At 53.2% G+C, this 14,754-nt stretch overlaps 2 protein-coding genes, 1 long non-coding RNA gene and 1 other non-coding gene across 10 annotated transcripts; 2 read left to right on the top strand and 2 right to left on the bottom strand.

The window, feature by feature from the left end:
• Window positions 1-2,124: 2,124 nt before the first annotated feature.
• LOC138435990 (uncharacterized) lies at window positions 2,125-5,053 on the top strand. Of its 2 annotated transcripts, none has more exons than XR_011255310.1 (3): window positions 2,125-2,269; window positions 3,807-3,913; window positions 4,034-5,053. It is a non-coding gene; the product is annotated as an uncharacterized lncRNA (long non-coding RNA). The 2 variants fall into 2 exon arrangements; XR_011255311.1 differs by lacking the exon at window positions 2,125-2,269 and adding an exon at window positions 3,103-3,494.
• Window positions 4,200-8,856, bottom strand: PHB2 (prohibitin 2). Its single transcript, XM_069581353.1, has 9 exons — window positions 8,564-8,856; window positions 8,297-8,381; window positions 7,909-7,988; window positions 6,857-7,041; window positions 6,306-6,435; window positions 6,109-6,212; window positions 5,652-5,729; window positions 4,731-5,328; window positions 4,200-4,545 (listed from the first exon to the last, which is right to left on the bottom strand). The coding sequence occupies exons 1-8, from the start codon at window positions 8,688-8,690 to the stop codon at window positions 5,248-5,250; spliced, it is 870 nt and encodes a 289-aa protein (XP_069437454.1). The 5' UTR covers window positions 8,691-8,856; the 3' UTR covers window positions 4,200-4,545; window positions 4,731-5,247.
• On the bottom strand, window positions 5,820-6,062 carry LOC138438514 (small nucleolar RNA U89). Its single transcript, XR_011256436.1, has one exon. It is a non-coding gene; the product is annotated as a small nucleolar RNA U89 (small nucleolar RNA).
• Window positions 8,451-14,733, top strand: EMG1 (EMG1 N1-specific pseudouridine methyltransferase). Of its 6 annotated transcripts, none has more exons than XM_069581355.1 (6): window positions 8,451-9,243; window positions 13,149-13,250; window positions 13,362-13,503; window positions 13,841-13,899; window positions 13,983-14,132; window positions 14,460-14,733. In XM_069581355.1, the coding sequence occupies exons 1-6, from the start codon at window positions 9,076-9,078 to the stop codon at window positions 14,571-14,573; spliced, it is 735 nt and encodes a 244-aa protein (XP_069437456.1). In that variant the 5' UTR covers window positions 8,451-9,075; the 3' UTR covers window positions 14,574-14,733. The 6 variants fall into 6 exon arrangements, with proteins under 6 accessions (XP_069437456.1, XP_069437455.1, XP_069437458.1 ...); XM_069581354.1 differs by having other exon boundaries at window positions 8,465-9,243; window positions 14,464-14,733; XM_069581357.1 differs by lacking the exon at window positions 13,362-13,503 and having other exon boundaries at window positions 8,465-9,243; window positions 13,846-13,899; window positions 14,464-14,733.
• The last annotated feature ends 21 nt before the right edge of the window (window positions 14,734-14,754 follow it).

Here is a 14,754-nt window from a genome sequence, read left to right as displayed (position 1 = left end):
AAACCAAGACTAACAGTATTGAACCAAGGTACCTGTATCATTCCAATTTTACAGTGGGACAAACTGAGACACAGAGAGATTAAATAACTTGCTCGAGGCCACAGGACTGTTGAGCAGTGAAACTAAGATTTTAACTCAGGCTGTTGGGCCCCAGAGCCTGCATTCCTGGAAATGCAGCCGCGGTCACGCTGAGGGGGACACAACCACATTCTCTGGCCTGACTTCTGGGTCCAAGCACTAAGAAGATGGATCAAGGCCATTTAGCACAGGCCCAGAGCCAACCTGCCTGCCGTCCCTGCCCTCTGGACGCCTGGTGCTCTCAGGACCGCCTGGCTCCTCCCTTTAGGCTCTTGGTCAGAGTCTTAGTTTTTAAACAAATGTATTTGCTGTCTGGTTGTGCTGGTCTTCAGCGCTGCTAGGGGTTTTCTCTAGTTGCGGCGAGTGGGGGTTACTCTCTAGTTGCGGTGTGTGGGCTTCTCACTGTGACAGTCTTGTTGTGGGACATGGGCCCTAAAGCGTTTGCACCATGTGAGCGCAGTAACTTCAGCTCCTGGGCTCTAGCGCACAGGCTCAGTAGTTGTGGCACATGGGCTTAGTTGCCCCATGGCGTGTAGGATTTTCCTGGTCCAGGGATCAAACCTGTGTCCATTGCATTGGCAGGTGGATTCTTCACCACTGAGCCACCGGGCTTCCCTAGTTTTATTTTTGATCGCTTTCTGTGTCCGCAGTGGACAACAATGAGTCCTGCTTCGTGTTAAGGCTTTATGTTGATTGAAAGTGCTGGTCTCCTGGGGAGTTGAGCCTGAGAGAACCCCACTTGGTAATGCCCGGTTCCCTGCCGCTGGGCCGGCTGAGACTGGGTGGGCATTTTGCTCAGTGGACACTTTCTGTATTGAGTGTCCCCACATCCCCAGCACTGGGGCAGTGGTGGGGCGAGATGGTGGATCCGATTGTTCCTGTCACTGTGGAATTGACGAGACTGGTGGGAAAGGCAGACCCAGAAACAGTCTACAAACAGAGAATAAGTAGACAAGAATTAAGAAGGAAGCAAACAAAGGTGGGCTTCCCAGGTGGTAAAGAACTCAAGCTGCCAGTGCAGGAGACATAAGAGACTTGGGTTCGATCCCTGGGTCGGGAAGATCCCCTGGAGGAGGGCATGGCAACCCACTCCAGTATTCCGGCCTGGAGAATCTCATGGACAGAGGGGCCTGGCAGGCAACAAAAGAGTGGGACACCACTGAAGCAACTTAGCAGGCACACAGACAAGGGTGGAGGCCGAGAGCTGGGATTGGGCAACTCAGCAGGCAGCTCAGCTCCCTGGAGCCGTCACCCTCCAGGGGGTGCGAGGGTGGAGCATCACCTGTGGGCCTCAGGGCCCCTCTCCCAGCAACCCTTTCATCCCAGCTGAGCTGCACAAAAGAAAGGCAGGTCCCACCCCTCGAACCGCCCTGGGCTAATTGCCGGAGGCTGGGACTTGGCTTCTCCTGGGCTTCGAGGTGGGTCCAGGGGTGGGTCCAGGGGTGGCTCTGCCTGGTGAGGTGCCTGGTCCTTCTGAAGAGTGGAGTGGGGGACTGCAGCCAGGGCTGCAGAAGCCCTCAGAACTCCAATTGGCTGGGTCAGTGCAGAGGTTTCTGGCCAGGAACTCGGGACTCTTGGCAGAGGCCCCAACACTAGGGGTGAGGACAGGGAGGTGCCCCTCAGAGACCCCCCCTGCCCTCCGCAGGCCGGGATGTTCTGGGCGGGGGTCGAACCCAGTCCCTGCAGAGCTGAGTCCCCTCTGACCTCAGGATCTCTGGCAGAGGACTCAGGGGAAAGGACTGGCGGGGGTGAGGGGTTGGGGGGCAGGAGCAGCTGTGGGGTGAGGCCCAAGGAGGAAGGAGAAGGGGCTCAAAGGCAGTCCTGTCCTTTGTTCCTCTGGCGACAAGGCCTCCCTGGCCTGGGCCCCGGATCCAAGGAAGCAGGTAGCAGAGGAGAGATTGCGGCAAAGGCTGGGGGCCTCCGGTGGGGTGACTAGGCCTCGGAGGAGGTGCCTGCGGCTGGCACTGGGAAGGAAGGGGTTAAGGCAGCGGGGTGCAGCCTATGGCGGGCAGACACACCTGTGCGCAGGGGCGGCGGGCGGGGCCCAGGTGAGGAGCCTGCGCTGCCCGGCAGGAGAGAAGGAAGAAGGAAGAGTGGAGCCAGGGCGGCTCCGAGGCCTTGAATCCTAGGCCTTGATTCCCCTTGCTTTCCGTGGCCTATGCTTTTTGGGGGCCAGGCGGCCTGGTGACAGGTAAAGACCACCGGGAGGGGGTCCTGGGGCCAGGCTAGGGATTGCTGAGGGGGTTTGAGGGCACGGAGCTGATGTGTTAGGGCAGAGACTGGCTTTGGGGGTGGTGGGGTAGGGGCTCCGGGTGGAGAAGAGATGGTCAGGGGGCTTCCGAAGTTCTGCTTGGGCCTCAGTGGATCAACAACCCAGGGTGGGGCTGGTGGCCGCTGCAGGCTCACCCGGAAGTGTCCCCAGGGACGCGAGTGGTGGGGGATGGGGGCCTGGGCCTAGGACTGGCTCTGGATGGGTGGCGGGGTGGGGGCCCTCGTCTTACCCAGCAGTGTTTGGGTGCTGGTTGGGAGTCTCTAATACTGCCGGGTAATGATGGAGGCCCCTGTCTCAGTGCCAGCGAAGTCCACCACCTCAGGGGCTCCCTGCGCACAGCTGCTGGCGTCCCCACTCCCAAACCCCCTGCCCCAGCCCTGGAGGCCCCCTCTTCTTGAGCGGAGGGTGCCTCGAGAGAGGTGGCTCTTGGCTGGCTGGTTGCCCACAGAAGGGACACAGTGGCCCCAGCCCCTCCCCCAACCCAGTGAGATTTGTCATCTGGAGGGTCTAGGACCCACAGCTGACCTGGAGTTTAGGATCGGCTCGCAGACCTTCAAGAGACCTCAGCTGGCCCGCCGCCAGGGTCCCTGGAGAGACTGGCCAGCTCTAGCCTGGATGTCTGTGACCGGCTCTGGGTCCATCTTCCAGCACAGTGTTGGATGGTCTAATGGTGAAGCTCCTAACACTGTCTGGTAAAGATGGCCCCCGGCTGGTGCCCTCGGCAATGACCTTCAGGGAGACCTGAAGACTACGGAGGCCTCCGGACCAGCAACCTCTGACCTTTACTCTTGGGGAGATGGGGGAAGTCACTAGGAAAGGGAAACAATAGGAGGAATCAAAATGGCTGCCTCAGAGCCCCAGGGGATCTGGACACATCGCTGGTTCTCTGGGCACTTCCATCCCCTTCCTGCCTCGGGGATGTGAGGGAAATGAAAGCGTGGACCGGACTCTGGCTCATTCACCTCTCCCCTGGAGCTCCCAGCTGCTTAGGGCTTTGTCTCCCTGTCTCCCTGTCCCTTTCATGACAGTGAGCAGGGGGCAGTTAATCTAATTTCTTCAGAAGCCGAGAAGCAGCTGAGGGTGAGCCCCGGCTCTAACCCCGTCATCAGGACCTCTCTGACTTGTGCACACACTGCTGCCCCAGGTGCGGGCCATCCTCCGGTTCCCACTCTTCCCTGTCTCCCTTAATACAAGGGCTGGGACACGGGTGAGGTGACACGTGGGCACAGCTAGTGGGCTCCTTTCTCTGCCCACTCAGTGAGGGCAGCATCGAGGAAGGAGGCGCCTGGTCTGCGGGCTGGAGGGTGGGGGTGGGGGCAGGATGTGGGAGTGAAGCCCACCTCCAGAGGGCAAGCCCTGGCTGAGAAGCGCGGGCAGCCTGGGCAGGTGACATGATTCGCAGGGCGGGGGTTTGAGCACGTAAGCCCTCTGGTGAGCTCAAGTGGTCTCCCCGTAGTTGCGTGGACCCTTGTTACCAAGGAAGCAGTTCCCGTTGGGATCATCAGATTTTTGGTCTAGCTCAGCAAAGCCACAGCTGCTCCGGCCTTAGAAAAGGAGATGTTGGTAAACAAAGGGGAGATGCGGTTTAGGAGGGCGGGGCGGGGAGTGCAGCTGGGCCCCGACCCCAAGGCCCCGGGGTTCCCACCCTGGTCCTGTTTTGATTCCTGCTCTGCGGGCTTACAGGGTGAGAGCAGGTGGCCTGGCTCTCCCGACCTGCCCCAGCCGGCGTCCTCGCGCCCCCTGCTGGCAGAGACGGAGAAGGACCCGGGAGGGCGCGGTGTGCGCGTGCGCATGTTTGCTTCCCCATGCGTGCCTTCCCGACCTCATTCAAACACCAGGAGGCTTTGACTTCAGCTTCAGTAATAAAAATTTATTGAGAATTCCTGGGGTGGTGGTTATCACCTCCGGACCACGAGGGAGGAATCAACACAGTAGCAAATCACTGAGAAATCACACTGTCCCAAAACCCCTGGCCAACACAGGGAGGAAAGTCATTGCCCCAGAAGCGCTCAGTCTTTGTTCATCAGAAGGGTTGGGAGGAGCGATGCAGAGGTACCATCTCATGATAGCGGGGTGGGGGTGGGGTGGGCCCCAAGGTTCCTCCTCAAACACCAGGGCAGAAACAGTTCCACTCCCTCCCTGGAGGCAGAGTTCTTGGTCATCAGGCTCATTTCTTACCCTTGATGAGGCTGTCACTGTGGAAATGAGACAGATGGTGACATGATTAGGGAACACCCTGTGAGAGGCAGAGCATCTCAGGCCACCCCCTCCTCCCCGGCCAAGGGTGTGTGGGTGGGAAGGTGAGAAAGGGGAGCTGGTGGGGGAAAGGCAGGTACTGGGAGATAAACCCCACAGCAACAAGCTTTTGCCCACTACTTACCTTCCCCTGTGGACACCAGGTCACCACATGAACAGGAAACACAGAAAGACAAAAGAAAGGTACATGTGATTGACAAGTTTCAGGCCCCATCCAGCTCTAACCCCTCTTCCCTCCCAAGAGAAAAAGGCAAGCCTGCTGGAAGCTGGAGTCTCGGGCTCTGGGAAGGAAGACTTGCTCCCTCAGCCACTGCCAGGTCTCATCTCTGTCTTCCTAGCATGCTTCGGTGCCCCAGAGCAGCTCCCCAGGACAAGGACTGAATATCATCTTTCACTGCTTTTTGGTGAAAGGGAACTTTACAATTAAAGCACTTTTTAAACGAACAATCTTATTTGATCTCATAAAATCAATCCTGTGAGACTCAAGGTCGGAATTATCAACCACCCACTTTTCTAACTTTGATCCAGGGAAATGGTGTTTTCCAGGGTCATATGAGTAGGCTAGTAACAGGTTCTAGAACCCGAGCAGCCAGACTCAGGCCCCTGATCTGTGTGGAGGACCCAGGTGAAGGCCCTGTCTCTCACCGGGTGAAACTTTCATCCTGTAGATTGAGCACGAGGTTGTCAGCAGTGAGATAGATACGATTCTGTGAGGTGGCGATCTACAGGGCAGGAAACGAGACAAATGTTTGCACCAGGCAAAAAAGACCTTGATTCCTACCCCTGCAATATAATAACCACTGACGGAACACCTGGGGTTTAGAACAGGGACGCCGGGATGAGCGCCCTGGTTTCTGTGCTCTTTCAGGGATCCAAAGCAACGACCAATGACGACGGGTTAGGTCCACAAGAGGCATGAACAAAAGGTCAGGGGAGCCCAGGGGAGTAATTTTTGATGAGAGAAAGAGTGTCAGACAAGCCAATTTGAACAGAAATCTGAACAAGGAAGACTCTACTTCCCTCCCTTCAATGTGTGCACACTCACCGTCTTGGAGATGTTCTGGGCTGCCCGGATCTTGCGCAGCTTGATATAACCTGGGTTCTTGCTCAGGGCCTCTCCCAAGTGAACAGGATGCAGTTAAGGGGCCATAAGAGGCCAGATCTCAATCGGGTCCGGTCCTGCCTACTTCCTCCCCTCGGCCCTCCCCTGGGCTGTCAGATCCAAGGTTGCGCTCACGTGGCTCGTGTCCAGCCCCACCTGTCGGCCTCCCTGCAGGCAGCTGCCGGGAACTGGAGGCAGCAGCGGACGTGGAGGCGAGGCCAGCCGTGCTGTTGATCTGCCTCATGGCGGGGAGCCAGCCTTGGGGTGCCCCACCAAGCTCAGATCCCACTCAGAGCCCCCGCCCCCAGGGGTCGAAGGGCACAGGTCGCATTCGCCTTAAGTCTCATCAGCCAGCCTACAGGGGAGGGGCCGCGCTGGGAGCGCTTCTGTGGAAGGATATCATCCGCGCCGCCTCGGCCTCACCCTCCGCCTGCACGATCTTCTGCCGCTGTTCCTGCTTTGCCTTCTCCACCAGGAACTGTGCGCGCTGGGCCTCCTGCTGGGCTGTGGCGGGAGAGAATCGGGGTCACAGGGACGCGAGGCACCGGGAACACTGTCGCGCCTGCCTGCTTCCTCGGACGCCCTCGCTTGACTCACCCACTTGTTTGGCTTCCACAGCGGCCGTGTACTCGCGGCTGAAGCTCAGCTCGGTGATGGCTACGTCGTCCAAGATGAGGCTGAAGTCCTTGGCCCTCTCGGTCAGCTCCCGTCGGATCAGCAAGGACACCTGGGGGGCGGGGGCGGGGGCGGACGGGAGAGGGGCATTGAGGGGGCCGGAGAACTGAAAGGAAGGCGTGCTGCCGTGACCATGGGAATCCCAGATCTCCAGAACACCGCAGGGGCACACTGAGGCTCTCCGACTTCCTCACTGAGCCCGCAAAGCTGGAGAGGCCTCGGTCACACGGACTCCTAAGCTCCACTCTTTCCAAAACCGTGTGTGCGGGTCTAGACCACGGTTCTCCCTCCCTGCCTGACACTAGCCAGGCCTGGCCCTCGTTCCCCACACTGGCCATCAGCACGGCTTTTTGGGTGTATGGGACCTCAGGTTACAGTCCTTTCCTAATGGGCTGGCTTTCCTAAAAGCCCGTCCACGCGGCTTTGGAGGGAAATGCTGATGCTGTGGGAGGGAAGGGGAGCTGGAATCAGACCTGGGCCCGCTGGGTGATCAGCTGGGAGGCGTTGAACTTGGCCACCACGCTCTTGAGCACCTCGTTGACAATGGACGGCAACACTCGCTCCTCGTAGTCCAGCCCCAGGCGCTGGTACATGCTGGGCAGCTCCATGGCATTGGGTCGGGACAGCACCCGCAGGGAGATGTTCACCATCTGCAGGTCTAAGAAAGAGGTCAGCAGTGGCTGGGCGAGGCTACGGGGGCTCACCTGGCCTCTCGGCAAAGCCGCCCTGCCTAGGCATTTTCTCCTGTGCGTGCTTCCCTGGCTACCTAGGGCAATGCCCTGTGGCCCAGAACGGCCTTGGGCGGAGAGTAAGGAGGCTGATGAGAGGTGACTCAGCACAGGCCAAGTGCATACTTGTCCATGGTCAAATCTCCTCTACCCATGGCCTCTCCTCCAGAAAACTTTCTTTTATTTTTGACGCTTCACTGTAAGTTGTTACATTGTATGGTTATCACCAGTCTCCTGAACTAGACAGTAAGGACTGGAGAACAAAGACTGTTTTGTGGATACTTTACTTTTAAGGCCTAGGGTTTTGGGAATTTAAGAAACCTTCACTGAAGATAACGCAAAAAAGTACATTACAAGTGAGCTACTTGCCTCATTGTGTGTGTGTGTGTGTCTGTGTCTGTATAAGGTTGATCTAGGGAATCTCAAAGGCACATCTGTGAATGGTGTAGGAGGGAATAGGTGAGACCAAGTTTCCCCAGAACAGAATGTACCAGTAGATTAATAAATCAAACAGTTAAAGAAAGGTTTTAAAGCGAGGCTTTGACCTAGGTAGTGAATAAGACAAAAGACAAACAATGCTCTTATTGAGTTTACACTAGGGGGAGGAACACTTGAAAACGAGTAAATGCACAGCATGTCCAGAATATACTGCTTTAATCCCTGGAGCAGGTGCTTTTATTACACCTTGTTTGCAGAAGTGGAAGCCAAAGCCCAAGAGATCTGACACCACGATCTTCCCCAGTCTCTGACCAGGCTCCCGTGTTTACTGTCAGGGATGTCCCAGTGCCCAGACCTACCTTTGGAGCCTGTGGGGGAGGAAATTTTTCGGGGTCTGGCCCGAATGTCGTAGATGATGGGGTACTGGAACCAGGGGATCCTGGAGGGAAGGGAACAGGGATAGGGGTTAGGAAGCTGCGATTTCACTAGTTCTGCCGTGTTTTCCTTCACCACGTGTTTCTTGACCTGCTCCTCCTCTTAATGACCACGGTCAAGGAGAAACTGTCTTCTCCCTTCGGAAAACAACAGTATGTGCTGCTGGAGATTTGGGCAGCACCACTGTTCGGGGAGATGGGGTGAAAAGGGGAAAAGGCAGCGCTGAATCTCGCTGTCAGTCTTACTACAGGTACTGGTGGGTCGACGTTCAAGGGTGATGGGTCAGGGTCAGTCAGTTCTGCCCGCCATTACCTGAAGTGAAGGCCCTCGGCCAGAATGGTGTCCTGCTGCACGCCTCCGATCCGATTAAAGAAAATGGCTCTGTGCCCTCCTTCCACTGCAGGGAGAGGGGTGGGAGTCAGTCCAGGCCGGGCTCAGAGTACGTGTCAGCTTCTGGTGGGGCGGGGTGAGGGGCTGGGTGAGCGCGGGGCCTCGGTGGGGCTGGGGCTGGGAAGGGGTCCTGGGAAGGGGTCCAGGGAAGGTTGGTGGGAATCCGGAGAGCGGGCGCAGGTTGCTCACCGGTGAACACGGATTCGCGGATGCCGTAGGCCACGGCGCCGGCCCCCAGCAGTAGCTTCAGCGCCGTGCCCATGCCCCGCGGCCCGGAGGGCAGCCGGCCCGCTAAGTCCTTCAAGTTCTGGGCCATGTTCGGTCCTGAGGCCGGCGGCACCAGTGGTAAGAAGGGGGTGCCGGCCCGTCTCTACCGCGCTCCCGCTTAGGGATGGCACCCTTCACACGAGGGTCCGGGCCCCAGGTGCTCGCGGGAGAAAGGGCACCGGAAGTGCGCTCCTTTCTAAACCCTCCCCGCAGCCAACGGCGGACCGGAGCTGGACGCACAGGAAGTATGCATCCGGAAGTCCAGCCCCTTTCTGGAACCCTGCCCTCCCAGAGAGGCTTCGCGAGCGCTAGACCTCGAGCTGTCTCCATTTCCGAGCGCCCACTTTCGAAATGGCAGACGGAAGGAAGCTGGAGATTGGGGTGAGCTCGAGGCCAATTTAAGGACGTTACACAATTTCCGATACGGATGCAAGATGGCTGCGCCCAGTGGTGCATTCCAACCTCGTGAGCGCCGGGCTGCGGAGCAGGAAGAGGACTGGGATGCTGTGGCGCCCAAGCGGCCCCGACTTGGGGCGGGTAGCAAGATCGGAGGCCGTAGGCTCATTGTGGTGCTGGAAGGAGCCAGTCTGGAGACAGTCAAGGTAGACTTGGACTCAGAGATGGAGAGCTAGTGGATCGATAGGATGGGATCCGGTGTGGTGAGGGTGGTGGGCTCAGGGGGTGATGGATGGAGAAAGCAGAGACGGGTGAAACATGCTTTTGGAGGAGTGGCCTAATCGACTGCCTCTTCGTTTAACATCCTGAGTTGGTAGTACTCGTTTTCTTTGCCCTTGAATCTCTGTGCGGCTCACATCCTTGCTTCCGATTGATTTACCAGGATTCTGTGATAATCCTAACCCCAAAGTCGTCTTAGGGGAGAGGTTTCGTCCTTCGTGTCGTTCCTCGGTTCATCCCAAGACAAGTTTACTGGGCAGAGGTAATTACTGTAGCTCAGTCAGTCAGTTCAGTCGCTCAGTCGTGTCCGACTCTTTGCGACCCAATGAACCGCAGCACGCCAGGCCTCCCTGTCCATCACCAACTCATGGAGTCCACCCGAACCCATGTCCATTGTGTTGGTGATGTCATCCAACCATCTCATCCTCTGTCATCCCCTTCTCCTCCTGCCCTCAATCTTTCCCAGCATCAGGGTCTTTTCCAATGAGTCAGCTCTTCACATCAGGTGGCCAGAGTTTTGGAGTTTCAGCTTTAACATCAGTCCCTCCAATGAACACCCAGCACTGATCTCCTTTAGTATGGACTGGTTGGATCTCCTAGCAGTCCAAGGGACTCTCAGGAGTCTTCTCCAACACCACAGTTCAAAAGCATCAATTCTTTGGTGCTCAGCTTTCTTTATAGTCCACCTCTCACATCCATACATGAGTACTGGAAAAACCATAGCCTTGACTGGACCGACCTTTGTTGACAAAGTAATGTCTCTGCTTTTCAATATGCTCTCTAGGTTGGTCATAACTTTCTTTCCAAGGAGCAAGCTTCTTTTAATTTCATGGCTGCAGTCATCATCTGCAGTGATTTTGGAGCCCAGAAAAATAAAGTCAGTCGCTGTTTCCACTGTTGCCCCATCTATTTGCCATGAAGTGATGGGACCAGATGCCATGATCTTAGTTTTCTGAAAGTTGGGCTTTAAGCCAACTTTTTCACTCTTCTCTTTCACTTTCATCAAGAGGCCCTTTAGCTCAGTCAGCCCACCCTTTTATTTGTAAGGACTTAGTGTTTAGATTCGTTGAAACATGTCTGTCATTCTCCTTTATTACTACTATACATTTCAAAACACTGCGTGGATCAGGTTATCAGTACATTCACGTCTTTATTTTTACCTATCATTTGGCTCTTCTCCCAAATAAATCTGGAAGTTCCCTCTTAAAACTTTATGCAGTGTTCTCATTCCTTTTGACATTGTTTCTCTTGCCCTTTAGAGCTAAACTTGTTCACTGAGTAGAGCCAGAAGAAATAGCACAAGTTGAGAAGTCAGACCTGAATTTTAACCCAGGGGCTTACACTTATTTTAAGAGTCTGATTCTTGAGAAGTTTGTAGTCAGTTTGTAGAACTCAGTTAATACTTTGCAGGGGTATTGTAATGAAAGTGCTTTAAAAGTAGTACACTTCCGTAGTAATCTAGGTGCAATTCTTTTCCATCTTTCTTTCCTCAGCCACTATGGCACTTTATTAAGCTTGCAGTTAGAAAACTTTTTAAATGACCAGCTAATTAGGTTTCCTTTCATTTTCTTCTATAATTGATATTTCTAACCTAATTATAGGTTCACATAGTCATTCCTCCAGCCTGTTCTCAGATTCACTTAACCACTTCGTTTCCTGGTATGTTCTGTGGGGATGATGGTATTTGTACCTATTTTACTGGATTGTTGGGAGGATTAAAGGAGTTAGTGTGTGTAAAGGATTTAGAATAATCTTTGTCACTTGGAATTAGTTGTTACTGGTTCAGGTTACTTATTAAGAAGCTGAAAAGGTTGTAGCTAAATTAAAAGTTTCTAGAACATACTCCAGAGTAAATTAGGCCAGTTGTTATTAATGATACTCCAACGGTGATAAAATCCATTGCTGACGTTGAAGCTGAAGTTGAAGTCTTCTGTACTGTTAGCTTTTGCCTTCCTTGTGCTGGTACCTCTTGCTTCTGCCAGCCTCATCAGCCTGCTCAATTTTTTCTTTTTTTTAAAAAATTTATTTGGCCGTGCTTGGTCATAGTTGTGACACATGAGATCTTCATTGTGGCATGCCAGATCTAGTTCCCCCACCAGGGATCTAATCTGGGCCTCCTGCATTGGGAGTGTAAGAGTCTTAGTCACTGGACCACCAGGGAAGTCCCCTCTCCATTTATTCTTTGTACTCCGGCCTCACTGGCCTCCTCTAAGCTCTTTGAAAACACTAAGTTCTCTGATACCTTAAGGTGATTGCAGATAATGTTGTGTAACTGCGAGCTCCCTTTACTCAGCTCTTTGGCTCATTAATTCCTACTTAATGTTTATTCACTGGATGATTATCGATTCTGTTATGTTACTCATTCTTCAATTATTAAATGTTACTCTCTCATAGAAATGATTCCCTTCCTGGTATAAATCAGGTCCTCATAATCCTTTAGTGAACTATTTAGTTTTCCTTCATGTTTATCACAATTTGAATTAAATATTCATGTGGTTGGTTGTCTCTTCCACTAGAAGGCTATAATAAGGACAGAGAATAAGGTTTTAAAAATTCTTACATCTCCAGTACCTACTACAGAATACACATGGTATTCATTCTTTGATCATTCTAATTAGTGGTTTTCAAGCTTATTAACCACAGCCCACAATAAAAAGAAAAAAATTGCACGGTGAGCCAGTGTGCACACTTAGCTATATGGAGCAGAAAGTTTCATAGTCCTTTATCTACCATGACTGCATTTGAATTACTCTGATGTTTTCCGTTCTATTCCATTAAAAGAACAAAACCTTGGTTATAACTTACTAATCAGTCAAAACTAGATTCATCTATTCAAGAAGTTCTTTTTTTTTCCTATAATTAAGAATGCCCTTGGAATAGAAATGGCAACCCACACGAACATTCTTGCCTAGGAAGTCCCATGGACAGAGGAGCCTGGTGGGTTGCAGTCCATGGAGTCACAGATTGGACACAACTGAGCACGCAGATACATACAAGAGTGTTCCGTGGACTTAGCTCTTGGCCCTTTGTTTTTGTTCTCTGACATTTTTATGTCACTTACTCAGTTAATCTCAAAATTTATATGCCTCTTCCCCTAAACTTTTTGGAGTCATAGCTCAAAATGTTGTCAGACATATAAATGTTGTATTGATACATAAAAACTTAGCCTTTCAAAACTGTATTTGCACTTAAAACTTTTTACCAACCACCCTAATGCTCCTCAGGGCTCCAGTTTGCAACTGTTTCTTTTAGCTGTTGCTCACACATCTTAAACCTGGAACCACCCCCTTTTCTTTTACTTCTGAGACTGTTCCTTGATTATACTACCTCTGGCCTTATTAGAGTTTTCACACTTCTTCCTGTTCAAATTTGCAGCTCTTCACATTGTGCATGCTTGTTTTAAGCAGACTGAGGGTAGTGACCATGTATGTTTTGCCCAGTGTGCATGTAATGCTTTTGTGGTAAACAAGCATTCAGCCTTGCTCAGTAACCTAACTTTTGCCTGGTTCCAGAACCCCTCACTGGCTTTGCTTGATAACCATAGGTTTTAAAATTAGATCCAGTTTAAAGTGTGTGGAATCATAGGCTGCCCTCTTCCTCCCTCTTTCCTCCAAGATCAGTGATGGGGGTGGGGGCGGGGAAGATGTGGGCACAGAGGATCCCCTGCAGGATTTGGGCACCCCATCCCAAGTATCTGATGTATAGATCTGGGGTGGGCCTGAGAATCTGACTGTTCAGCAAGTTTTCAGATGATGCTGGTTTGGAGACCCCTTTTTGAGAACCGGCATTCCAGGGAAAAGCAGCTTATGTAGCTCTTGTTCCCTGTTCTCAGGTGGGGAAGACGTATGAGCTGCTCAACTGTGACAAGCACAAGTCCATCTTGTTGAAGAATGGCCGGGACCCTGGGGAAGTGAGGCCGGACATAGCTCACCAGGTAACTCCAGGGGCGGAGCTCAGGCCCTGGGGCCTCTGGACAGAAGGTAAGGCAGCTGTGGGCTTCTTTTCTGTCCTGACTGTGCCCTGGTCTCCACCTCACCTCCCTCAGAGTTTACTGATGCTGATGGACAGTCCCCTGAACCGGGCGGGCTTGCTCCAGGTTTACATCCATACGCAGAAGAATGTGCTGATTGAAGTGAACCCCCAGACTCGAATTCCCAGAACCTTTGACCGCTTTTGTGGCCTCATGGGTGAGAGAGAAACTTGGCAGAATTGATGGAAGGAGGAAGAGGAAGGGGAATAAAGTGTGGAGTTTTTTAGGTGGGGGAGGGGGTCAGGTGACCTGATTCCAGAACCAGGGGTCTGTACTTTCTTCCCATGTACGTGGGTTCCCGGCTGCAGAGAAGGGAGAGGGGCCTGTCACTGCACAACCAGCCTCGTGCTTGGCAGCTGCTTGTTGAGAACATCTCAGTTGTGTGGATGCATGGAACACGTGGAACCCAGCTCATCTAAGGGTTTTCTGGTTGAATCACTGGGCATGAGAAGCTGGGTCTCCACCAAGCTCTGAACTCTGTTTTTCCGTCCTAGTTCAGCTTTTACACAAACTCAGCGTTCGAGCTGCTGATGGCCCCCAGAAGCTCTTGAAGGTGAGGTGTTGTTACCTACTGGTTGGAGGTGGTGTTCTGGGAATGTTTCTGGGGCTGATTTTTATTTATTTATTTTTCTTTAGGTGATTAAGAATCCAGTGTCAGACCACTTCCCAGTTGGGTGTATGAAAATTGGCACTTCTTTTTCTGTCCCAGTCGTCAGTGATGTGCGAGAACTGGCGCCCAGCAGTGACCCCATTGTCTTTGTGGTGGGGGCCTTTGCCCACGGCAAGGTAAGGCCTGGGCTCAACTCTCAGATCCTTCACGGAGCTGAAGCTTAGCACAGAATCCCGAGAGCACTCAGCATTTTGATGATCCTTAAGAGTTGGGAGGTAGAGGGTAAGGAGAAAGCTGAGGGGGCTCCACCTCCTGCCCCTGGCGCATCCTGTGAGGAACGCTGGGGTGTGCATCATGGTTGGAACTAGTCCTCTCCATCCTTTGCCCACACTGGTGGTAAACAGTGCTATGAGATGGCAGTTTTTCTGCCCTAAAGCAGGGCTGAACCTGTGATGGAGCGACCGAGGCGCTGACCGAGGCGCTGACCGATGCTCTTTCCTCAGGTAGATGTGGAGTACACAGAGAAGATGGTGTCCATCAGCAACTACCCGCTCTCTGCTGCCCTCACCTGTGCAAAAGTCACCACTGCCTTTGAAGAAGCGTGGGGGGTCGTCTGACAGCAGAGCCCGGTCCCAACAGACACTGCGAATGTTGCTTCCCGCCCCTGTCCTCAGTTGACTGCTGGAAGACCCCCACCCCTGCACCCAAACTGGGGTCTGCGGAAGTCCAGGCTGTACGTCTGCTATCTGTTTGTTTTATAAACGTTGTTCTTGTAAACCTGGTTGTCCTCTGAGAGTT

This window comes from Ovis canadensis, chromosome 3 (assembly GCF_042477335.2).
Source record: "Ovis canadensis isolate MfBH-ARS-UI-01 breed Bighorn chromosome 3, ARS-UI_OviCan_v2, whole genome shotgun sequence".
Classification (NCBI taxonomy): domain Eukaryota; kingdom Metazoa; phylum Chordata; class Mammalia; order Artiodactyla; family Bovidae; genus Ovis; species Ovis canadensis.
This window is presented reverse-complemented; position numbering and strand designations above follow the sequence as displayed.

Bases quoted from the DNA above. Each gene is read 5' to 3' on its own strand.
- EMG1 (XM_069581354.1), top strand. From the start codon at position 9,076: ATGGCTGCGCCCAGTGGTGCATTCCAACCTCGTGAGCGCCGGGCTGCG. The intron at 9,244-13,148 runs GTAGACTTGGAC...CCCTGTTCTCAG, and splicing joins CCAGTCTGGAGACAGTCAAG to GTGGGGAAGACGTATGAGCT. The intron at 14,133-14,463 runs GTAAGGCCTGGG...TTCCTCAGGTAG, and splicing joins GGGCCTTTGCCCACGGCAAG to ATGTGGAGTACACAGAGAAG.
- PHB2 (XM_069581353.1), bottom strand. From the start codon at position 8,690: ATGGCCCAGAACTTGAAGGACTTAGCGGGCCGGCTGCCCTCCGGGCCG. The intron at 8,382-8,563 runs GTGAGCAACCTG...CTCTCCCTGCAG, and splicing joins CCGCGAATCCGTGTTCACCG to TGGAAGGAGGGCACAGAGCC. The intron at 6,213-6,305 runs GTGAGTCAAGCG...CTCCCGCCACAG, and splicing joins TGTGGAAGCCAAACAAGTGG to CCCAGCAGGAGGCCCAGCGC.